The sequence below is a fragment of the Schistocerca nitens genome, chromosome 1, assembly GCF_023898315.1.
Source record: "Schistocerca nitens isolate TAMUIC-IGC-003100 chromosome 1, iqSchNite1.1, whole genome shotgun sequence".
Classification (NCBI taxonomy): Eukaryota; Metazoa; Arthropoda; class Insecta; order Orthoptera; family Acrididae; genus Schistocerca; species Schistocerca nitens.
Window position 1 is genome coordinate 136,793,082 of NC_064614.1, and position 26,499 is coordinate 136,819,580.

The 26,499-nt window shown below is 38.7% G+C and overlaps 1 protein-coding gene across 1 annotated transcript; it reads right to left on the minus strand.

Annotated features, from left to right (window-relative positions):
- Positions 1 to 3,941: 3,941 nt before the first annotated feature.
- LOC126243289 (60S ribosomal protein L24) lies at positions 3,942 to 18,641 on the minus strand. Its single transcript, XM_049948152.1, has 6 exons — positions 18,562 to 18,641; positions 18,382 to 18,457; positions 17,254 to 17,339; positions 16,786 to 16,947; positions 4,357 to 4,417; positions 3,942 to 4,067 (listed from the first exon to the last, which is right to left on the minus strand). The coding sequence occupies exons 1-6, from the start codon at positions 18,564 to 18,566 to the stop codon at positions 3,993 to 3,995; spliced, it is 465 nt and encodes a 154-aa protein (XP_049804109.1). The 5' UTR covers positions 18,567 to 18,641; the 3' UTR covers positions 3,942 to 3,992.
- Positions 18,642 to 26,499: the final 7,858 nt, after the last annotated feature.

Genomic DNA, 26,499 nt, shown 5'->3' on the forward strand with positions numbered 1-26,499 from the left:
ATCTGCTCTCACAATCCCCCCTGGCCTAAACCTTCAATAACTTACACATTCTTAGGAGGAGTCTTGAAGTACCCTCTCCCATGTCTTACTCTCCCCCTCCTTTTCTACCCTCCCTCTTTCTATCCCTTATAAGCTCTATGTATAGAGGACGACCGTGGGGGGCCGCATCAAACAAAAAAACTCTACCCTATAAACTCCACCTTGCTGTGCAGCTGCTGAGTCATATTGCAAAATACAGGGTGTATACATGAACAAGGAAAAAAAATTCCCGGATTTTTCCCGGTTGAAAATACACTTTCTCCGTGTTAAGTGTCAGTATACTTTTCCTCGGCACCGTAAAACTTATCAATCCTTAGAATGTTCATGGTTTCTACACAGACGTAGAATTTGCCAGCACTTTAGAAAACGAAACCCATGGCGGAAAAAAAAAAAAAAACATGTTTTGGAAAGATCTTTGATGTGCAGCAACATGTACGCTGCATTTTTTCGTGTTACGGAGGTATAAATTCGAATTCCACCAAACACTGCATGTTACTTTCCGAAGCAATGAAATTGAGATTGCGACGCACTTTTGTAAGCCAGTCATAGCTCACGTCACGTGATCTCGCCAGCTGATGACAGCATAGGACACGTGATGTAGTCAACCAATAGCAAGATCACTTAAGTAGTGCGAACACACAAAAAAGAAAAGTTAATGGTTGAAATTAATATACACAGTGTTGCTACAAGAAAAACAAAGCTTTCACAAATAATATTGGTCTCTAAGATTAATAAGCTGCAGGAGAAGCTAAGCTTCCACATAGGGCCTATAATGCTGATATTTTGCGCATGTTACACTTTAAGATACATCACACAATTGTGCTAGTAAAATTTTTAGTAACTACCTAAATGTCTGATCTTCTGGGCTCGAAATTCTTCTAGATGGTCGTCCTCAAAGAGTTGATTTTTAAATGAGAGTCAAACGCTCTGATTTAAGAAATTCATCGTACATAGTTCATCTTGCGTAAAAGGAAATTTACTTTGAAATTAACACTTTTCAAACCATCATTCGCATATTTTCCTGTGACCTGTTAGAAACTGGTTCGTTTCAGCAGTTGCCAGAGCGCGCCAGATAACAGGCGTCGCTGCGCCTGCGCAGCTACGATGACGCAGGAAGCCCGCATGTTCGTACGTGTAAAACATGAAAAGATCTTGAATTATGTCATAAAAGAAACAAGACATCAAGGATACTTCAAGAGCATCAGAATTTCGTGAACCATACTAAAATTCATAATTCGCCTTAAAGTGCACAATTGTTTGTAAATTTTCTTGAGTACCAGTACCAGTGGAAAATGTGAAGATGGAAAACGTGCACTTGAAATGCAGCGAACAGTTGAAACTAGCCAATAGTGTGAAATTAAACACTGTTTCAAATAAATTGACTGCTCAGCGCAAAAGATTGACAAAAGCCAAATCTCTTTAGTAAATGACAAAAATAACTTCATTGTTCTGCAAGGCGATTAATGCTTGACTGTCAGAAAGGTGGAAATAAAACCTGAAACTAACAACAAATTTTAGCCTTCCGTAACTATGCGAACGTATTTTAATTCATTTGGTAGCTCCAGGCCACAGAAATTCGCTTTGTTTTCATTTAATGCGAGATAATAAATGAAGAGGAAACAGCAAAATCACTAAACGTAAACACAGGTCACGTGGAGACTACCCACCTCCCCACTACAACTCAAGACTGCTCTGTGCAACTGCCCCGAATCTACGATATTTCTGAACCGGAGCAATTTAGATAGTGGCCCCAAGCCACACATCTGTAGCCAGAAGCGAGAAGGTACTACTCACATGCGACTCAACTGCGCACGCATTAAGAGCCCTCCTGCAACTGCTCAAATGATTCTAATGTAAACAGCTGTCACGTCACGCTCATCGGAGGCAATTTGTTGTTACCACAGTGTTTTGTTGTTGTATACGGTGCATTTCCTTTGCGACTTAAGGTTTATTTTCTTTTTTTCTCTCGCTCATGTTTTGTTGTGCAGTATTATTCTGCAAAGGCGGGATACAGTAATATCCTTCGTTAGAGTATTCGTTCTTACCAGTCAAAATTACAAAAATTTAACTGGTAACTAAAACAATGAAAAATTCCCGGAATTCTAAAATATTCCCGGTTTTCTCCCGGACGAAAAAATTCCCGGGTTTTTCCCTGATGTCCCTGGTCGTATACACCCTGAAAATACCTGTCCCACACTATCCTGCAACCCCCTCCTTGCTTCATGCAGCCTCCCATATCCTCTCCCCACTTCCATTAAACCAAGCAACAGATTTCAATAATCAGTCTCGCTACTACCATGGGCATTTACATTTGAGTGCGTATACTCTAACTACAAAGAACACGAGCTACAAAATGAGTGTTAACTCTTTTCTATTACATGTGAGCACCATGCACGTGTACTCGTAGGTACATGGGTGTCTTTTCCCGTATTTCATGAATTTTTCCGTCCAGGAATTTCCATTATCAGTAGAAATATTAATCAAGACATTGTGAAAGGAGAAACATAAAACTCAAGGGCTATAGCGATGCAGACCGAGGAAGAGTTAGACAATAGACATTCTGGCATCTTAAGAAAAACCATTTGAGTGCAATATTGTTGTGACAATGTTTGCTGTGGTGCAGCACCAGTTGGAAGATTAGCCAGTGATTCTGAGGAAAATTCCAAGATGATAGAAGTTAGGATGCACATGGAAGATTAGTGGTATTGCATTACACTTAATTACAGTTAACAGCAGCTGCAAGAGTTCCCAAAGTATACTAGTTACTATAACTCAATTCTGGATAATTAACTACAGAATATATCTGCCATCAGGCTTAAATCCAGAAAACTGTCTTGGTAAACTCAAGATGCACCTCTTGTCTATGATCTGTATCATAAATGGAAAGATATTTGGCAGCTTGGACAGCTTTGAACTGATCCTGTACAGGAAATGGAAGGGTGGTTGCTTGTTTGTATAACAGGTTCGAAAGAACCCTGTCCCGTGACTGTTAGGAAGTTGCTTTGGAAATTACACAGTACCCTGTTGAAGAGCATTTGTTTATTACTTGGAGACAATGAACTGCATTTGTTGATATCACAATATGTGGACAGGTGAAGATGTAGATAACTTGGGTTTTACATTACATTTTTTGTGTATTTAACCATTTATATGTGAAGCCCTTAAATAACAATCTAAAATTATCATGCGTGCCACATGAACAATAATTTATAAATAAATTCTGACATCAATTATGATGTATTATGTAACTTCTGCTAGTAACAAAAATTTGTACTGCGAACTGTTTTCCGACACACTGGTTGAACAATTAAAACTAGATTATACAGAAACTTCATGTTACATAATGTCATTTCTAACTTTATTGTAAGCAAGCACTTCTAAAAGAAATATTACTGAAATATCTACGTATGATATGATTTTGCATGAGTGATTTCTGTATAATGGAGGAGACAATACCTGAAGTAGAAAAACAAAAAATGCAATTTTCTAGCATTAGCATCTAAAAATTACAAGATTAATATTTTACAATTGCCACAGCTGCATGGCAACAGAAGCAGAAAACACTTGCAGACATCAAACTACTTAACTCCCACAACACTTGAAAATGGTAATAAATTCCCAAAATGCATCATATTGTAGATGGAAAAACTTAACTGATGCAGTATTTTATTACATAAATCTCCAAAAATGTGGCCATGTAGGTATTAGTAAGAAATCCATTCATTTACCTTTAATGTCCTTGTTTAACAATAGGTAACTAACTGGGGGTGCAGCAGTTTGCTACTGAATTATTTGAAAATACAAAAAATGGCGAAATTTAAGGTATTAACTGATACCCCTTGCCACATACACATTTACAAACAAAATATTTAAGGAAAGGTTCAAATGAATTACCTCAACCGTACATTTTTATCATTTATTAATTTATACATTCAAAAATTACATAACAGGTTTCAACGTTTACCACCCACTCGTGGTGCACTTTTCTGTGTTATTTTTGATGCCTTCTGCTTCGGCACAGGTTTCGCCTGAAAGATAAAATTGTATTCAGTCACTCAAATGTGTATTTTAGCTTGGAATTATATGTATAAATATGAAGCTCATGTTGCTGTTGACACTACCTAGTTGGGAGAGAGGCGGGGAGGGGGCGAGAGAGAGAGAGAGAGAGAGAGAGAGAGAGAGAGAGAGAGAGAGAATTTACTAATTAAACCATTGATCCTTTCCTTCTGACCCATTGCAACTGGTGAGTGTATGAAACTACTATATTTGGTACACAGATTTGTATCACAGAATTCAAGATTTATGAAAAAAACATACCTTAGGAAGTGCAGCCTGCTTCTTTGCTGCTTTGACAGCTTTTTTCTGCTCTTTAGCAGCCCTGAAACAGAAATCAGCCATTTTCCATAAATCTGAATTACAGTAACTGTCAAACACTACAATAAATATTACTACAGCTGAATGTATCAGTTATGAATAACCAACATTACATGTATCTAAATTTTATATTTTTATCCTCAACAGCATGCAAAATGTTAGCTTCAGTACATGAAAGTGAGCTCCAAACAATATCTGCTTATTTTTATTTTACAAAGAACTCCAAAGAGAAAATACAGCATAAAATTCAATATGTTGCACATTTCAACTGATTCACTAAAAAAAAAAAAAAAAAAAAAAAAAAAAAAAAAAAAAAAAAAAACATGAATACATGAATACATGGATTTTCCTCAACAACCAATTTGTGATTTAAATATTTTCAGGTACTGCAAACAAAAATTAGGTAAAAAAAAAAATCACACATAAAAATTGGCAAGGATATAGAGCAATGTGACACAATTGTATTTCACAGCTGTTAGAGAAGGCACTTAAAATTAATCACGAACTCGGCAGGAGCCACTAGTGATAAACATTCAAGAGTTACTGAAAATGAATTAGGTCATGTACATCACCTGCTCTCTTTCTAAGGAATTTCTTAAAAAAAAAAAAAAAAATTATTGCATCCAAACACAGTAACAAACTATTGTGTGTGGTGTGCATTCAATCTATTCCTTTTTATTCTATACAAATACGGACATTATTATTAAACTCTTTGACTTCTGTTTAACGAAAAGCTATCAGTTCATAGAGAGTTTTGTAACCTCATTACTAAACAATATTCTGTTAATATGGAGAAGCCTTGCAACATTGGTACAGTCACTATTTTATGCACTTTCAGAGTAATAATACACATTGAAGATCACAATACTGCTAAATGAAAATCCCTCTATTCCCATGTGCCCCATTAATCTTAGTTTTTAAATAAGAGCCCCCAATAAGCATCCCTATTCAAATCTATCTTCCATGGGGTCTCAATACTCTAGATAGCTAAAATATGCACTATGTGACAGTCACTGTCATGTTTCTGCCAATACTCAAAAATGTGACACACCACTTCATCCCACATGTTTTGTTTTGAGTTGCATTATTTCTCACTTTCTTGTCATTTTCAATACAGGGGGTACATACAGGAAGTTAGGTTAGGATATGATAAGCAACCTTTTAGTCGGTGAGCCAAAAGAATTTTACAATTTCACCTGGTAACATGTTTAACTGCCAACACCACATTTCTTACTTTAGCACGTTGAGTTTCACTTGTTTCCACTGAATACCCACTTTCCACACACACTGCCTGAATGTGCACCCCACATTAAAATGTGACCCTCTGCACCTCTGGTCAGTGCCAACACCATAATGTTTGTTCATTCAGCATAAAAGTGCCCAGGGAACACCCCACCAAGTCGTGAGGCATGCACCTACAGATTCTATGCTCACTGAGTAGCAATGATCATTCTGCAAGTGGACACTTAAGAGGGATGCACTCAGAGTGTGCACTCTAAAAGCTCCATTACTCCACTGTATATTAAAGTTCAACGAAGTATTACCAACCCATTGACAACTGAGTTGCAACTGGATTTATCTGATCCCTTTTAGTTATCAGACAGGATAGCACCCACCCATGCATATCTGAAATCTTGGTTGGGGTGAGACCAACTTTTAGCGTAGCTTGAGGTCTTAGTATGTACATCAAATATTTTGATGCACACACATCATACAGGGTGTGATTCGAAAGTTTCAAGACTGAACTCAGAACTAGAAATTAATGGGACAGCAGACTAAAATTCTTCAAAATATGATAATTCAGCAACAACACAGTGCTGCCAGCAACTCTTCCACAGTTCGTAGCCCTTCTGGAAGGCCTCAGGCGTCATGCTGTCAAGGGCTCTCGTCGAAGCCTGCTGGATGGCATCGACGGAGTCTAATCGCTTCCCTTTTAGGCCTGTCTTGAGTCGGGGGTAGAGGAAAAAGTCACTTTGAGCCAAGTCGGGGCTGTAGGGTGGCTGTGGCAGTGTTGCCACATTGAATTTGACCAAAACTTTGGCGACGGTACGTGACGTGTGAGGTGGCACATTGTCGTGGTGGAGAATTCAATTGCTCTTTATCGCCAGGTGGACAAGGCAAACTCAATCGCTCAAGCGGCGGAGCACTCAAGCGTAAAAGTCACCTGAGTCTGTCCATGAGCAACAAACTCCTTGTGAATCACTCTTTTACCATAAAAAACAATCAGCATGCACTTCACACACAACTTGCTCATGTGAGCTTTCTTGGGCTTTGGTGAGGAAGCAGTGTGCCTTTCTGAGCTGATGCTTAAACTCAGGATCTTACTAGTAGACCCAGGTCTCATCAGCAATAGCCACTTCCTCCAGAAGGTTAACATTCAACTGTTGGAGCATTTCCTTGCAAACAGTCAGCTGCCGTTTCTTCTGATCCACAGACAAAACTTTTGGCACACACTTTCTGCATCATCAAATTCTCCGTCACAATCCTCCACACCGTACACTGAGTCCCATTTCATCGGCACGATGGTGGTCATTGTTTAAAAGTTCCTGCACTCTCTCCACATTTTGATTCGTTTGGCTTGATGATGGCCTCCCAGAGTGGTGGTCGTCTTCAACATTCCCACAGCCATCATTGAAACGTTTGTGCCACATGTAAACCATTGCACAGGACTTCTTCCTCAAAGTACTCTCGAATCATACCGAGAGTCTCCGTGGCGCTTTTGTTCAGTCGCATAACACTGCTCCATTTTCACCTCTCCCACTTTTTAACCAAAGTCAATGACGCACACGCTGCAAGCAATACGCTCTCTCCAGGGTTCCGGGCACTCTCCAATGTTCCAGATGCAACTGCCGCAGCATCAGTTTGTTCCCCGAGACCCCCCAATACTTCCCCCACCCAGCGGAACCGGTCTGCACGTGCTCCCCTACTCAGAAATGAATCAGAAGGAAACTTCTGAATCACACCGTGTACATAAACTACGGAAAATACTAAGTGGGGTTGGGGGTAACGGTGATGCACTTTAACTTTTGAGACCAGTTTAATTGAGATATTAACATTTTCTAGCTTGGGAAATGAGGAGGAGGAGATTAGTGTTTAACGTCCCGTCGACAACGAGGTCATTAGAGACGGAGCGCAAGCTCGGGTTAGGGAAGGATGGGGAAGGAAATCGGCCGTGCCCTTTCAAAGGAACCATCCCGGCATTTGCCTGTAGCGGTTTAGGGAAATCACGGAAAACCTACATCAGGATGGCCGGAGACGGGATTGAACCGTCGTCCTCCCGAACGCGAGTCCAGTGTGCTAACCACTGCGCCACCTCGCTCGGTTTGGGAAATGAGTCTTTGGTACTGACAGCCAAGTAACATTGTTGGTTTGCCTAGTGACCACAGGCAGCCAGCCAATGACGGACTGCATTCAAGCAGGTAGCAGGGGCCTTGTTGCCACTCCGCAAATTGGATGCACTCGTGTCAGAAATGTATCAGTTACTTCTCACATGCGAAAGGTACAGTAGTTTCGTCATTTGTATTAATAGTTCAGTCCGTAGTTTATTCTGTTTTGTTGTTTTAGTGTTTACTTGCTTATGTTTTCATCTAAACAATGTCCAGCCCAACACGTGAAGTGAAACGGAGGAAGAAAAGTGTGCTATCTAGCCAGGACTCCAAATTCGTGTTTGGTGAGGGTCTATTTGTGGGGTGGGTGGGTAGAAGAACGGGGTAGGGGGAGGAGGGAAGGTGAATACTTATTTCCTCTTGCTCAGGTTGTTAAGAGGACTGCAGCAACATTGCAAACAAGGAAGAACACTTGTAAAAATATGGAAATTACAGTACAGCATAGATGCAGCTAGAGTAGCAGAACAAAGCTGCCCCATTCTATCTAAATTACTCATGTCACTACACTTCACTTCAGAAAGATTATCTCTAAAGGATACAAATTTTCATTATGTACTGTGCTGAAAGACAAAGGTTTCAATTATTCCGTGTTTAACAGACACAAAAGATTCATGGACATGATGTAGTTGCACAGCACTGCACAGGATCATGGATGTGAGATTCGAAAACAGTGTGGACAGATGAAACTTGGGTTAATGCCAGCCATTCATTACATTGAGGCTGTAGTAAAGGAATGACCGAGGGGACCATGGAGTGCCTGTTTTATGCGGGTACATCTGACAGTTTTGTGCCAAACTGCCTGTTAATGTTTCATTCAAAAATGACAGGTGATTACCATGAAGAGATGAACAGTGGGTTTATTTTAAAAGTGGCTCGAGACATTGGTTTCAGCACCTGCAAAGTCTATCAGTGATCACCATGGATAAAGGTCATTATCATTTCATTGTTCATGATAGGACACCAACTTTTGACAACAAAAGAAATGTTATCCAGTGGCTGAAATGATGAAAAGTGGATTTTGGAAGAATTTGAAGTAGGTGAAATTACTCGAAAATGTGGCACAAAAGAAACCACAATTTCAGACTGTGTGATTAACGAGACTGCTAAAAGGCATGGACATGAAATTGTTCAGCTTCCTCCATAGTACTGTCACTTCAATGCCATTGAAGAGGTATGCGCACAAATAAAACATTAAGTTGCTGCAAACAATATACAAATTCGCCATCCATAAGTAGAAAATAATCAGGCACCAGCTGTCAAACAACCGACAAGCGAGATGTGGAAAAAAATTGAGAAGAGTACTGCGAGTATCAGAGGGAGCCAAAAATAAAGGTATTGTGGAGAAATGCATAAAAGATTGAATTATACATCTGAGAGGGAGAATGATAGTTTAAGCAGTGCTGAAGACTATTTTAAATCAGATTCTGAAAGTAATGAGAGTGGCATTTTCTCACTAGTACAACTTCAACATACTCAAGAACATAAGGACAGAGCACGCCATCTACCTATCACCATACTACGAGTACTATCTTGAGATTAAAACTGTTACTATACTGATAAATTATTCTGTCACTCTTAGAACTAATTAATATTTCTAATATTTAATAATGGGAACAGAAACTACAGATGTTCAACAATTTACGAAGATACATTTTCATTTCTATTGTGATGTTTAACAAGTAACCTCATTATCTTTCGGTATAATAGACACTAAATATACTCTCTTCACTTTTTCAAGATTACATGTTACAAGTAGCAACTGCAAATAAATTCACACACAGAAATACGACCAGCATATTGTCGACACTTTTGTTTACGCTGCCAGAGAACCTGTATCAATATACTGAGTGCAGAGTGGCATAAGACATTTTCAGCAACACTGCCACCTGTACTGTCAATACCAATCACTTGTCTCGTGAACTGTTATGTTAGTTACTGAAATCTTTATATTGATTACTGCTCACTAATATCAAAAAATGTGATTTAATCTTGCAATGCACTGCAAACTAGATACATTTCTTCCAGTCACTGCCGTCACAACACTGTATCAACTGACAATGTTATGCAGTCTGTACAACTGTCACATCCTCCTTACCACATCATTAGACGGCATGGCTATTAATTCCCTACTGCCGCCGCACGAAAACAAAAGCAGATGCTCTATCATATGGTGAACCCAATTTTCTTCAAGACTTACTTTACTGATTTCACTGGTTAACATGTGTTCTGTCGTACATAAAAAATACAATAAAATATCCACAATTTTGAGTGCTCTTCGTGAAACCGGTGGGAAATGAAATTTGTTAGTACTTTAGGCTTTGCTTTACTGTTTCCCTCTGGCAACAATATGCACCTTTGTCACTTTCATGTACCACGTAGCATTCTTCTTTGATCTTGAACATATACTGCTTTCTTACTTTGTTTCTATACAAATGGTACCTGCACACTACCAAAAATGGATAATGCGCATCTTGGGGACAAAGACAGACAGAGGAAACAACTCACAGAATAGATTTCTCAAATACTCTTGAATGAAATATTAATTTGATAGCAGTGATGTGGATAGGGACTTTTTGAAACACACTTTTCCACAAATTGGACAAAATTAGACACAGATACAGGGTTCTAGGGTGTTTTTGACAAAAGACCACAGGTTCAAGCCCAGTACATGTGACTCGCTGTGGATGCTATGACAGTGAAGGTATTCTGGAAGAAAAAGAATACTGGCTCAGTGTGTGTACATTTGAAGATGCTTAGGTGCTTTCTGAGAGCATTACATCCTTGCCAAGTCCTATTCACCTCTAGCTATTTTACTGATGAACTGGCCCACGTGGCTGCCGAAAAATGTTTTTTGTATAATTTTCAAGTTTGTCCTTAAGGCCAACAAATATACTGCCATCTGAATAAATATGTTGACACATGCATATTTCGTATGGTTGCTGGTATAAGCAACATTGAGGTACTACTTTAGTCAATTGCTGGGGTTCCCACTGTCTCAATTGCTGGGGTTCCCACCGTCTCAATTGCTGGGGTTCCCACCGTCTCAATTGCTGGGGTTCCCACCGTCTCAATTGCTGGGGTTCCCACCGTCTCAATTGCTGGGGTTCCCACCGTCTCAATTGCTGGGGTTCCCACTGTCTCAATTGCTGGGGTTCCCACTGTCTCAATTGCTGGGGTTCCCACTGTCTCAATTGCTGGGGTTCCCACTGTCTCAATTGCTGGGGTTCCCACTGTCTCAATTGCTGGGGTTCCCACTGTCTCAATTGCTGGGGTTCCCACTGTCAATGCCCTTTTAATTGTTCTGAAACAGTCAGGTGATCAGTTCACTTCTGTAATAACTGCATTTCCCAAATGAGAGCCAAGACAAAGGCTGTCTGTATAAAGTGTGCCATCCTACACAATATCTCAAAGGGAAATTTATATTCGTACCAATGTAGAAATTTCTTTCTGCAGGTACATCCCATCGAAGTCTGAAATTTCAAGCAGTACATGCTATATAGTCTCACAGACATGGACGACTTCAAACTTTTGAGTGTTTGGTGTATCTGGATACACTTACAACTTTGAAATAAACACAAGGGCGAGAAGAAAACAAATTTGGGCATTCTTACAATGCACCAAACTTAAGAGCAAGTCACACACACCATGAACAATACTACTACAATTACTGTACATAACTACCACTGTTGGTACACATGGAATCGGGTGTCCGTTCCCTCTGATCAGTACGTCACAACAGAATTACGAACTGTAACTTTCAAACGGTGAACTAAAGGGCAGAAAAAAGGGATACAGTGAGGAATGAGTTTTTAATACTGTTGGATGTGGAATTTCATCATTTGACTTATTTTACATGTTTCTCATAACAATAAGAAAATAAAGAAACATCTGAACATTCCTTGTTCAAACTGATAAGGACTTACAATATGAACATAGGTGGTGTCAAGTTCCAGCAGGCAAGCTAATAAGGTGAGAATACAGCAATACAAACCAGAAAATGGTGTAGGCATCATTTTTATCACATGCTTGCAATGACAAGTTTTTAACTCCTTGTTTGTATTCAGAGGCATTACAGCCATCAGTGAGCACAACTAGGATAATGAAGGCCAACAATTGAGAGTTTAAATATCCGAGATTTCATTTAATACTTCGGCAATAAAAACTCCACTAGGCCAAATCCAATAGTTGTTGGTGGACAAAACTGATTACTGGCCAGTACAAAAAACCAACAATGACGGTAATGCCGACTTGAAAGGGATTCTCATGCAGGAAGTGTGGTGTATTCCTTTGTTCCCATTAATTAAACACTGTTCAATTGCCTATCATAATAACAAGATAATTTCTTAACTGCAACCCAACAAACTTTGTTTTATTTAATTCCACGGCGTGTTTCAAAGGTTTAAACCTCCATCAGGTGGATTTACATTATTTAGTATGACATTTGTGTGTGTGTGTTGTGTTACTTTGTTTACAATGCTTGGGAATGTAAAACTTAAGCACATGAACAACTATGTGTGTGATGATGGTCACTAAGGCAAATGAAAGTGCTGGAGTATTTTAAGTACAAAAATCATATCATACAGTACTGATTAAAATCTTCAATCATATTTTCTTTTGTTTCTCCTCAATATTAATGAAAGAATTGTTTAAGTTTATGCACTGTAGGGTTAAAGATCTTTTCCAATGTGTAGTTTGGTATGATTCATTCTAATGGAAGCCAGGATATGCAATTTCAGCAGGCATGGTCCGTATCAATTCAGGCAGGCTAGGAAAAAAGTCTTACCTTCATAGTCTTGGATGTCATTGAATTAAGCATGTGTTAAAATGAAGGACCAAGTAAGGAACATGTATTTTTTTGTTTTCTCCAAAAAATTTGTTCCGAGATACAGCCCTCCAAAGACGACATTGCACATACCATTTTAAAGATATGGATCTTCGAAATAATTTTAAAATGCTGTGTCTCTGGAACAGTTCTAGATATTTTGTTGGACTTTCAATTTGAAAGATAACTGCTTTATGATTACAAAGAAATCCTCCATTTGGACTTACGGTAGCATTAAGTTCACTAAAATTTTGTATAACTTTTGACTGGTGTCTATAATCTCTGCAATCCACCAGTCACAGTCATACACAAATGCCAGAAACATCCCCTTCTAAGGTTGTGAATCTGCTGTTTCTGAGGTGTTGGCCAAATTAACGAAATTTCTTCTTTCCTACTCTTTAAAGTGTGTGCAATATGAGTTCGCCCATCACTCAAGAGTCTAAAAATGTGTGTTCTGAATTCCTTTCACCGGAGTAATTTGTTTGGACCAGTCTTCTTTCTTCTGGTCACGGAATTCTTCGATTTCCTCTTTGGACAGAAAATGAGGGCTGTGGATGGGTAAATTAATGACTCTCACAAAATCTTCAGCGTTCTGAATCACAGCAGAATTTGGTCTGGAAAGATTATGTTTTGTGGTATGGTGCTTCAGCAGGCCTCCTACACAATCACAAGGACTCTTCTCATATAGCACAGTATACCCAGTCAGTTGGCACAATCGACTTACTCAACAGCTGGTAATAATTTTTAAAATCACTAGGAGCACCATCAGAAATAATGATCTTGTCTGCCCCTGTTTGCAGTTGAATTTTGCGCATTGTTAGCAAAGCAGGTGCTGAGTCATGCCGTGTGTCATTGCTTACAATTACAACACTTGTGGTCTTGTTCTGAAAATATGTCACTCTGTAAAAATTGAAACCTGGTATTTACTCCAATGATACTTCTTGTGGGAGACTTGCAGACCAGTTGTCGGCAAAACCACAATGAAGCACTAAACACAGCCTGTACACACCCTTTCACTTCTGCAATTTTTTCAAATGCTGGTGTTACTGCTTTCACTGACCACTTACAAAGTTCATCAACGAAACTGTCAAAGGCAACAGTTTTCTTAATTAGTTTATTTTCCTCCCATGTCTCGTATGTAATTTCTGCAGTTATCTGCTTTATCTTCCAAGCCAAGTGTATGTGAAGACAGCCCTCCTTTTCCAGAGCAGTCGCCACACTCTTGAAGCAAAGAAGTGTGTCACTTTACGCCACAGATTACTAATGACTTCACACGCCCAACCAAGGTGTCCTACGTCACGTGCTCCAGCAAGTTCTTCAAAGTTAGCACACAAAGTTCAAAATTCATGCAGCACAAACAAACAGACATATCTAGGTGGGTGTAGAACTACCTACTTAGGTTGTAGTGCATAAAATTTTGATCTTCCAATATGCGAAGTTATGTTTCTTTAATACTGCAAGTCATCTACCTCTTCACTCCCACAACTTTTTGACCTTCAACTGTTACAGTTAGTGTTGTTTTGTTGGCACACTGGTGACAACAGTCCCAGATAAAATGACTGCACTATTTGAACTTTAGCTGCTTCTACAGGGTGACCATAATAGGGATCTGGTCTTCCAAATATTCCTTTTACAGACCTCAAGTTTCTTGAATTGTCTATCATGTACTTTGATACTGATGGAACATGGTTCAAATTTGTTTCCTTTAAATATGTCTCTAAATTTGTTTTCTTTGAAGATGTCTCTAAATTTGTTTTCTTTGAAGATGTCTCTAAATTTGTTTTCTTTGAAGATGTCTCTAAATTTGTTTTCTTTGAAGATGTCTCTAAATTTGTTTTCTTTGAAGATGTCTCACATTTGTTTTCTTTGAAGATGTCTCACATTTGTTTTCTTTGAAGATGTCTCACATTTGTTTTCTTTGAAGATGTCTCAAATTTGTTTTCTTTGAAGATGTCTCAAATTTGTTTTCTTTGAAGATGTCTCAAATTTGTTTTCTTTGAAGATGTCTCAAATTTGTTTTCTTTGAAGATGTCTCAAATTTGTTTTCTTTGAAGATGTCTCAAATTTGTTTTCTTTGAAGATGTCTCTGGAAGAATAATTAAATAACTTGCACCTATTCACTGCAGGATGTATAATATTCAACAGCTGAATTGATATTTGTGAAAAATTCCTAACATGAGGTGGAAGAGTGTTTTGGTTCATTTTCTTCTGAAGATGGAATTTCTACTTTGAAGGGTGTGGTCAGTTTTGCTGTAATGTATTCATCCATAGCTTTAGTAATTTCTCTGCACTTTCTTGATGCATAGAGCTTATGACTCGACTTCACTGACAATGGTTACGTCATAGGAGTAACACCTACGTCTGTAGTTGACTGATTCAGGGTATTCAATTCTTCCTCTATTCATGCAAAATCTGCACCATGGGAGGCTTCACCTTGTTCAGATAGTATCATTATTATTCTGTCAAACATTTAGAACACAAAAAGTCATCACTGGAAGTACCTTCATTTTGAAATAGTCTTCAAATGAGAAAACTTATTCCCACCCTGAACAAAGTCTTATTTTTTTGGCTGTCATACATCACTCTTTTCTGGATATGCAAATAGTCAGCACACTTCACTATCCTGTGGCCCCAGTCAGAAGACATTTAAAATAGTCCTTTTCATAAAACACACTGCAACTGTGTCAACTGGCAAATTTCTAAAAAAACCCTCATTGGATGGTCTCAGATTTCTTAGAAGCATCTTCAGTGAACAAATTAGCACTGAGCAACTATAATACAGAAACCTGCAATGAACAACCACAATGAAGAAACTGACAAACTACAACAAAGTGTAAGAAATAATGGCAAGTGAAAAGGAAATTAGTAAGAAACAATTTCATTGAAGACATACATTACCCTGAAAGCTAATTCTTTTTTTTTTTAACAAAATCTGTCCAACTTAAAACTGAAAGCCCTCCTTTACAGAGAAATAGTAATACACAGTACTGATCAACAGAAAAAAATCAAATTTTTCTGGATTGGCATTTTTGAAAAAGAGAGAGAGAGAGAGAGAGAGAGAGAGAGAGAGAGAGAGAGAGAGAGAGAGAGAGAGGGGTTCAGAAGGCGACAGTAAAAGAACTGACATATGTCCAAACAGAGGATACCACTGTAATTACAAAGCAATCATATTTCAAATAAAAGACTAACAAATTATATAAAACTGATAAGAGATACAGCACTGTAAAATTTGTTCCGAAATTCGCATCTTCAAAATAGTGTTCGCAGAGTCATTTTTGGAGACCTGTATATTGGGGTGGGAATTATTTTTTGAGGGGGAAAAAAATCTCTCTCATACTCCAGAATTTTAACATATGCTAAATTCAACAACATACGAGACTATGAAGGTAACACCCCTGCCTGAAGTGATACGGATTATGCCAGCAGGTAAATATACTACTTTTTATTGAAATTCTGTGTGTTCTCCATTTCAAACATAAAAACACAGAGAGAGTGCACTTGTATACATAAAACAAACAGCATCAATATAACATTGATGAAACTGGGTACACTAAAGCTGAAACAACCACATATGTTATTTAGTGCTAGATGAACTTAAATGGCCACAGCAGCACAGCACCAGTGGTATCCTAGATATGTACAAAAAAAAAAAAAAAAAAAAAAAAAAAAAAAAAAAAAAAAAAATCAAGGGATATCTTAATCACACAATCTTAGTTTAGCAAATTTAATTGTTATTTTCACGATCCCTTGCGTTGAGCATGCTACTGTCATGGCCCCAGATATATATTATGTTTACAGTGTTGACAACACAATGGTATTCTAGTGGCAAACCTTGTATGTGCAGTGTCAACTTTCACTACTCTTTAACACTAATAGCTTGGAAAAACACGTAGCGCAAATGCTGAATCTAGACATCCGTATGTAAAGCTACATGCGAGTTTGGAACAACCACCATTCTGAATAACATATACCTTTTTCAACTGAATCCATTTCCTTTCAATCTAATTTGAAGTTCACAATGTTTGTAGAAATGTGAAGGAAAGGGATCATAGCTCAATGCACAAAAACAGAAATACACAAAGGTTACCTATAGCACAAAACATTTACAGGAGGAAACTACAAAAGAGCAGTAGATTGACATTTTCACCCAAACTGGACTGTTACCTGATAGCCTGCTCTCGCTGTGCTTTCCTAATTTCAGGCTTCATATTCCTTTTTGCCATGATGTCAGTAAGAGATGCACCAACAATAGCTCTGTGAAATTTCTGGGTGCGACGGGTTCGCTTTTTGGTCTGTTCCTCTTCCTGACCTTTCTTGTGCTTCCGCCTAAAAAGGTACACAGAGTGTAATACGAGCAACAGAAAGTCCGAGGATAGTATGTAATTTTATGACAGTACTCAGTTATTAAATTTTCATCTGGACTCAGTGGATTGACAGATTATTAGAAACATCATTGAAAGAAATAAGTTGTGAGTGAAGTTGCTGAAATGAGTAATTCAGCCACAAAAAAGTAACCTATTATTAAAATAAATTTTCAAAGTTTTGCTGTTTGATACAAAGGATATGTTTATACTGCAATTAAGTAAATTCACTGATATATCTAACGCTACAACATAACAATAGAAATGTTACCTGTATAACACCGTCCATGTCACCTTCCTGGGATTCCTTTTCATCAAATGTGAAGATTCACATTTCGCATTAAGAAAAGTAAACGTCTGGAACAAGTAAATACACTTAGTTAACAAGTTAGTAGAAGATAAAACAAAATCAAGACAGCTGACAACCCACATGCATAAAAAAATTAAAGCTTCCAGTGCGATGATTATTTTGTATCCAGGTCTACGATCACCTACAACGGCAGCGCCCACTACTTGCCTCTGAGGAATCGTGGATTAAAACGCCAATAGGTGTGCCACAGCCGAACAAACAATCTATCCCATTCATTTCCAAACAATCAATTACAAGTAAATATCTACAACAAATGAAATCTTGCATATGATGAACATTTGACAAAATACAACCTAGAGGTGATCAAATCCACAAATGAGTGAAATGATTCGCATATTGCACAAGCTGAAGAGAGATGGTGGTGGTTGTTAGTGTTTAACGTCCCGTCGACAACGATGTCATTAGAGACGGAGCGCAAGCTCGGGTTAGGGAAGGATTGGCAAGGAAATCGGCCGTGCCCTTTCAAAGGAACCATCCCGGCATTTGCCTGAAACGATTTAGGGAAATCACGGAAAACCTATATCAGGATGGCCGGAGACGGGATTGAACCGTCGTCCTCCCGAATGTTAAGAGAGAACTATTCGAACACTTTACAGAGTGAGTCAGCTACGAAACATCTCCATTCCAGCAGTGAACATTACCAACCCAGTTTTACGATCGAAATGAAGTTCCGCAAATCTGATCAAATAAATATGCACACATTGCGAAGCTTGTAACAATTACTGGGGAACACGTACATCGACACTTTATGACACAGCTCTGCATGGCGTTTCAACATCCACCTATCATTATTTCCGTAAGAATGTTGTATGTGCTTTTTCCCCCCAAAGTTTATCACGAACAATGAAAGTTATTACAAATAGCACAAGCACACTCGCAAACGCAATTACAACTATAGAACATTAACCACTGGTCCCACAAACAGAAATAACAATCGAGCCCTTTACAGAAACTTCGACGCCTGCTATTAAGCTTTTACAAACATCAGGCAACACAGAACTCAGCACTAACTTAAAAAATAACTCTTACCTTTCCATCTGTCTTGACCATGGTTTTCCCATGGCCAGGGTATATTTTATACCCACTGTAGGCACACAGTCCGATCCTGTTAACGAAATAATTTTGTTACATTTCATTATTTACAAATCTAACAGCACAACACAAGAGATGATATCAGAAACAATCAAGAAATTCTCATGCTATACTTACTTCATCTTCTCTCACAGGAAACGGAACTCTAAATGGCAGATCCAAACACCTTCCGTTGTTGTTAAAGATACTACACTACACAGTTGTGTTCTACGTTACTTCAGGACCCTGGATTTCAAGACAAATGAGTGGCGAAACTTCGCTACTGAACGCTGGAAACCGACAAGCCTCTAAAACACAGTGAGAATGATCGTAAGCTGTGTGTATGACCGGAAAAGCACCAAATTTCGGAGCTTGTTATGGCACTATTGCCTAGTGTAGCAATCGCCACCAGGAAGGTAACCTACAAAGTGATTTTTGTATGTTTTGGAACAGAGACCGGTTTTTTGTTACGCTATCTCTTTGAAGCTAAGATTATTCTTGTTTGTTCAGCTTTGACTATTGTAAATTGTTTACAGATAAAATAAAGATATTGTAGCGCACTAAAGTGAATGATTACATGCCAGATGGCTAGAAATTGGGTGACCCACGAAACAGAAAAGGAACACGAGCGGAAAAAGGCTATACGAAGCAGTACAGTATCATCTTGTCAAGATTCGAAACGAAGTCAAATGGAAATGCAACTGTTCAAGATACAAGAAGAATTACACAAGCAAATAGGAGAACTACAGGCAGAGTTAAACACGCAGGATAATAGAGAGTCGGCGCAACGATTAATGGGAGAAAAAAGAAATTCGATGAATGAAGGATCTGAGGAGTATGCAGCAACAGTCAGGCAGTGAACGAAAGCACAAGTACCGCTGTTCTTACCAGATAAACAAGAATTATAGTTTGCCGTGCTAAGTCTGGCATTCACGCAGAACAGCGTAACCGATGAGCGCACGAAATTCGCGGTGACAGTCAACAGTCTACGCCGGTAGTCGCCAAACTTTTTTGCTCGAGAGCCATTATTGACATTGTGGGTCGGCATCTCGGGTCGCAGATGTACTGATATAATTATTAATAATTAGCTTACATAAATTAATGTGTTATGAGCCCCAGTAGACTAGCTATAGATTTGTTGCTGACCTCCAAGTACTAATCATTAAAATTCATGCCCATTCAGAGCACTTTGTGTTGACTGTTCTCAGTTGTGATTGCTGCCTCCCTCACCGACCCTAAGTGCCTGAGTGTCCTTGTGTTTTCTTTGTGAGCTGATGATTAATAATTGGAATTGTACTTACATTTAAATGCATTATACAATATGAGACACAATCACAAATGTTTACTAAATGTTTTGAATGCCATTTTTCCTCTACTCATTGCATTATATTACAACAGCCTCATCTTCCCTGCTACAAATATGCATCACGTTTAACACTGACCATCCCTATAACATGCATTCAAGAATTCATGTTACTTCCATTTCAAATTTATACAATAGCAGGTCACTGATACGAGGAACACATGCCAGTGTTTATCAGCACTGGAAGACAAACGAGAAAACATTCCCTCTATCACATCCCCTCACCTCACAACTACAAATCTATCTACCCCAGTACCGAGCTTCACTCCTAAGGTGATAGACCAACTTTTCACACACCTACTACAATTCTTCCAGAGTATATTTGATTTGACAAAGAAAGCAGATACAGTCAACAGACACAAATGGTAGGTATTTATTCTGTATTAGGTTCAGATATAAATGAGTTAGCCTTTTTCAAAAGGTATTAAATATTAACTCACCTGTAACAAATAGTATTATATTTTCGAGAGTGACGAAGAGTAAATACTAACAATACACAACTGTTCACTGCACCTGACACCTGTTTCTGATAATGATCAACCATATTTATGATACTAAAATCATGTAATACAGGGAATAAGAGTTTTAAATCGCCATATGCTAGATTGTCAACAATGAGGGATGTGAAACTTCCTGGCAGATTAAAACTGTATGCTGGACCGAGACTCGAACTCAGGACCTTTGCCTTTCGCGGGCAAGTGCTCTACCAGCTGAGCTACCAAAGCACGACTCACGTCCGGTCCTCACAGATTTACTTCTGCCAGTATCTCGTCTCCTACCTTCCAAATATTTACAGAAGCTCTCCTGCGAACCTTGCAGAACTAGCACTCCTGAAAGAAAGGATACTGAGGAGACATGGCTTCACCACAGCCTGGGGGATGTTTCCAGAATGAGATTTTCACTCTGCAGCGGAGTGTGCGCTGATATGAAACTTCCTGGCAGATTAAAACTGTGTGCCCGACCGAGACTCGAACTCGGGACCTTTGCCTATCGCGGGTAAGTCCTCTGTGAGGACTTGAGAAATTATGTGACGTTATTCAAATGACCACATAAACTTTATTCTAGTGCCATTAATTTCAAACTTTCGAAATGAGAAAAAGCCAATGTTTCCCTTCATTTCCGATCCCATTCACAAGCCAAAGGCTATGTAAGAAAGCTATGGGTTTGTTTTTTGATCTGAATTTTTAATTTGTTCTAATTCCAAAATGAATTTAAGTATAATAATAAAATTGTTAGTTAATGTGACTTCTGATGTTCTACATTTTCGTCTATCTTGTACATACTAGCGTTGTTTGGACTGCAAGCAATCCTCATTGCATGTTCTAAATGACTGGACAGCCAAGTATGATATTTATTTTTCAAGTACTTCATTTTTGAAAACAGGTCTTCGCAAAGGTAAGTTGAAGGGAATAGAGTTCAAATAAACTGTGCACAGTCTCATAAATTTTTATAATTGCTTGGCATACATTTCCCAAGTTCATTGTACTCTGGCATTTCATGATGTTTTGCAAACAGAGCTTTAAGCTGTGTGCTGTGTTGAAGTCAGTTAAGAAATAAGTGTTTTGAAACACAACTTGGCAGCATGATTTGAGATTATCATGTTCAACATGCCAAAGATTCTCTATGAGAATGAAACAGCCTTGAATATTTGTAACATCTATATTTTTTTATTTCTTCCAAATATTCTTTCAAGTAGTATGCCATGTCTTGGTAGGTATTTTCAGTCATAGTTAAGTCTAATTTTTCCATAGCAGCGGTCAGAAAACTAAACAACTCTTTTGCTTCAAGTTCGTTTACATGCAAGTGTAGTTTGGCTTCAAATGCAAATATTTTACTTGGTGTTTGCCCAATATCTTTTTTGGTGCTTGCAATTCCAAATTTAGTGTATTGAATTTTTGTGCAACGTTGGACAAAAAAGTTGTAAATGCTCGTCATTCATCGCTATCAACTTCAGCACCAGTTTAACCACTTTGTTGTAAGTATAAAATAATTTCAGGTTTCAAATTGACAAGCTATTTTCCTTTGCTTAGCTGTCTGACAGCAGTATGTAGGACAACTTCATCAATACGAAATAACCTTGCTTCATAATCCCACATCAGTGTAAGATTCATATTCTTGTAAGTATGCTACATACAGGGTGCGGCAGAACCGACTAAGCAGTTTTAAGGAGCAATAGAAAGTAAATCTGGATGTATAGAGAAAAGATATTTTTATTTTCTAAATTAGTACAATGTACCATTTTACATTCACTTAGTTTTGAAAATAATGTCCTCAAGATGGCGGCCGTTAGCATCAATACATTGCTGTAGACGATCCCTGAACTTTCGAGCAGGTCTTGCACACATATTGTGGAGTATGCCATTCACTTTGTCAATAATTCGCTCCTTTAACTCTGGTAGGGTGTGAGGGCGGCTTTTGAAAACCTTTTCCTTCAGATATCCTCAAAGAAAGTAGTCACAAATGCTGAAATCTGGTGACGGCACTGGCCACCCGACATCACCCCTCAAAGAGACGAGGCGACCCGGAAACATTTCTCTCAAAACATCAAGTGAAATTCGAGCTGTGTGAGCAGTAGCTCCATCCTGTTGGAACCACAAGTCCCCCAGTCTATGTTCTTCAACAGTCTGCTCCATTCTGGGTTGCAGAAAATTTTGCATCATTGAAATATAACATGTGAAATGCACTGTCACCGTCACTCCTTTCTCCTCAAAGAAGTAAGGGCCTGCTACGTCAAATTGTGATATGGCACATCACACTGTCACTTTAGGAGAATGTTGCGGTCTTTCATGAATAATTTGGGAATTATTTTCAGCCCAGTCGCGAAAGTTTTGCTTACTCATGCACCCACTAAGATGAAAATGTGCCTCGTCGTAGGGATCTGAGCAAGCATTTGCTCACACAGATTTTGACGGTTGGCTTAGTCTGCTAGGCGTAGTTCTTGAGCAATCATTATTTAAATAGGATGGAACTTAAAATCGCATTGCAGAATCCTTCTCAAACTGCGGTCTGAAATCCCCAATGCGACTGCATATCGTCGAGAAGAACGTTGCAGCGATTGTTGACCTGCTGTTCTCACCTGCTGCACATTTTCTGGCGTTCTGATGGATCTGCGTCGGCCGTGTGTATCTATTCTTAGTGTGCTACCAGCTTCCTCTAACAGCAAAACCCAGGACCGAATTGTGTTTGCATTAGGAACGGTATTGTTGCGTGGAATGTTGAACTGTCACCGAAAAGCTCGTCGTGCAGTGATCACAGATTTGTTGTTTTCATAGTAAACGAGAACAACAAAACCACGATGTACAACGGTCCAGACCATGTTGGCTACTGAATAGGGATCAACGACTTAACAAAGGCAGACCACGTGCAACTGCCTACCCCCACTACAGCCCCAGCAGTAATCGACAGAAACTGTGTAGTTGGTTCTGTCACACCCTGTACTTCATATGATGCTTTTTGTGACAGCCTCATTTTGCCTACCTGCTACTAACATCGTCTTGTTGATTTTAGATGAGCAATTTTTTCTTTTCTTTCATAAAAGCTACTGTAAATTAACCATACTTACTTGTGTAATGGTGAAATAAATTGTATCTCTTCATTTCCAGAGCAATTTCCCACCATTTTAAGCAAATCGCAGTATCTTTGTGTCCGCTTATAAAACAAAATTTTTCTCATATTCCTCGCAAACTTTTATTCTCTTCATTTATCTTCCTCTTAGTCACTATTTTTGATGGTACAACAGTCATTATTTATTTCAACAAAGACAGTCAAGCCACGAATGCCCACAAAATACTTATAATGCGACAAAAGCTAAGGAGCACCGAAACGGTAAGAGTGGCTGATGAAGCTGAGGTGGTGGCGGGATGTTTGCACAGACAGTGCACCCCTGTCCTCGACGTTCCCCTCACGCTCTGCTCTGTAGGTATGCCTGTAATGTTAACGAGATTTTATGTGATGGCGATTCAAATTCAGGTCCTATCAGCGAAAGTACTCTTATAAAGTACAGAGCTCTCCTGTTACATGGAAAACTGTGAAATATGCACTTGCGACGTATTTAGGTCTTCAAAAAAAGGTTGATAGGTCTTAAGTATTTATAATGGTTAATGTTTGCATTCAGAACTGAAGAATCGAATTAGATATTTCAGATGAAAAATTACTGAAAGAAACGAAAACAGCAGATAAAGGAACATAACAATTCAAATATATTTTATGATTGTTTTAGATATGTTTACAAAATTGGTAAAGTACATTTCACAATGGTTGAATAAATTTTATTTTAAATAAAAGAATAAACAAATGAAGATGTGGTAACGGTCAATAAAGCATAGAGCTCAGAAGAAAATAGTAGTAATACAGCCCAATCAGCTAAAAGTGGAAATGACAAAATGATGTGGAGCACCTTCTTCTCCCGTACCCTTTATATGCAAATGGCTGAGTAAAAGCAATTATGTTTGGTCATGAATCTGCATCTTTATTTTCTAAAATTACAAAGTAAATTTGATTGTAAAATACGTAGTTTAATTAACGTGCCTTGTGATTTACTGTTTTGGCTATCTCATTCATATTTGCACCTATTCAATTGCAAGCAATTCTTGCTGTGTTTTCTAAACGTGGTGTCTGTGACTATCAAGTGAGACAGTATTGTACAATTGAAATTATTTTGCATCTTACAGCCATCAGTTTCAGATTTTTTGCTGATGTCAGCTATCTAATAGCTGTGTCACTATAGCTGTGCGGTGAAGTGTTATTGATTTTACTATGCGTGTGAATGACTCTGATTAATAATAGTATTTGTAACATTTAAATGCACTACTGATTATGACACACCGTCACAAAAGTTTGATAAACGGTTTAAACGCCAGTTTTCTTCTACTAACTGCATTGTACTACAACAGCCTCAATTAATTTAATGTTCCTTGCTACAAATAAGTACCACAATTTGTAGAAGACCATCTCTGTAATAAAAATTCACTAATCCTTGTTATATCTGCGTCAAAGTTTATCCTGTAGTAGCTGACAGGTATGAGTCGCACATGCTCGTGAGTTGTTAGCACTGGAAAACAAATAATAAAATATTCTCCCTCTCACATCCTCAAACTTCATAATGGTCACACTACTTACCAATCTGCACCTGAAGTAAGTGGCCAACTTTATGCAAAACTCATGGCTGAACTGAGCAACATCAGTTAAAATTAAGCACATTTTAAAATATTACTGTTTCTCTACGTATTTTATTTTGTTTTTAAGCAGGATACTCTTAACATTAGTTGACTTTTGGATTTGGCCGGTATTTGCATATCTCTCTCTCACTCTCTCTCTTTCCCTCTCTCTCTCTTTACTGAAGTTCCCTGTTCGCTTCTTTTTGTACATACAGGCTGATCTCAGAAACTACTGAAGGGATTTTGATCTGGTTCTGACTGATAGATTGATTCTTGAGGAAGGTTCATGTATATAATTTATAAATATTTCGTGGAAGCTGGTTGAAATATGATGAGTTAAATTCGACCGCTGCTGTGAAAATGACAGAACTACCATCTAAATACAGCTATCGCATCTCCAGACAGCAGCGAAGCTTTGAGCAGAATCTGAGTTGGGCCTGGTGGTCTTGCTTGTGCCTGACGAGTGAAAGGTCACAGGGGTGAATACTGGTTGGATCACAGAATTCTGTCTCTGTTTTTTAACCTACAAAACACCTCTCAATGATGATGGAGATTCACCAGAAAAGAATCGTGTTTCAGATTCCACGTTCAGATGTAAGTCACCTTTTCCCACCTGGGTAACTGGCTAGGGAGACACAAATCGGCGAAATGATTTCCAATTGAAAGACATGCACCACAACCTTCAGCCATGCGAGATTATCGTTGTTACCAAAATCTAAAGGTATACACAGGTACATACATTCCCTTTCTATACATATTATAAATTTAAGTCCCCTGCCACATTTTTTCTGCCTTATGTGTTTGGATTCGGCTGCTATTAGCATTGAAGATAGCCAATCAGGCTGTTGCACATGGGTATTTAAGCAGCCCACCAGATACAATTAGAGTCAGTTGTTCTCATAGTGTAAATGATAGTGCACAAGAATGCTCAGTGTGGAGTGTGGAGCAGTGAGGTATGTCAAACGATGCTGTTGTTGGCCTCCTCTCCAACATCAACTGTGTTGTGGCTCACTTATTAAGCAGGGCATAGCTGGACCATTCCTCAGTGCGTCGATTGGATGGAGTGAAGTATAACTGCTGCTGGTCAGTAGGGATGATATTGCATGAAGTGAGGAGACAGTTGATGTTGTCGTCCATAACGAGATTGCTGATTGGTATTGGTGTTGGTGGGGGATTAAGTGATGGAGATGATGATGTCATGGCTACAGATGTATCCTGCTCCATTTGCAATTGCTGGAGCTTGTAATGTTACACATGTGTAGTTGAGCAATTTGACTTCCTGGAGGTGGTATGAGGGAAGGTGAAATTGTTGTAAGTCTAACCGCTAGTGGGCTCAGGGCTCAGAGCACACTGCAGGAATTCCGACTAGGTGACCAGTACAAGTAAGTCCAGGTACAAAGGTGAGAAGTGTCTCCAGAAAGGGGAAAATCCCAAAGTCTGGAATTTGGACAGTGGTTGCTCACACAGCCTTTGTGTAGAAGCTGCACCAAAAATGGCTTAGTCTCAGACAAGCTGGAAGATGGCTTCTTATAGCTCTTAGATTATCCAAAATAATTT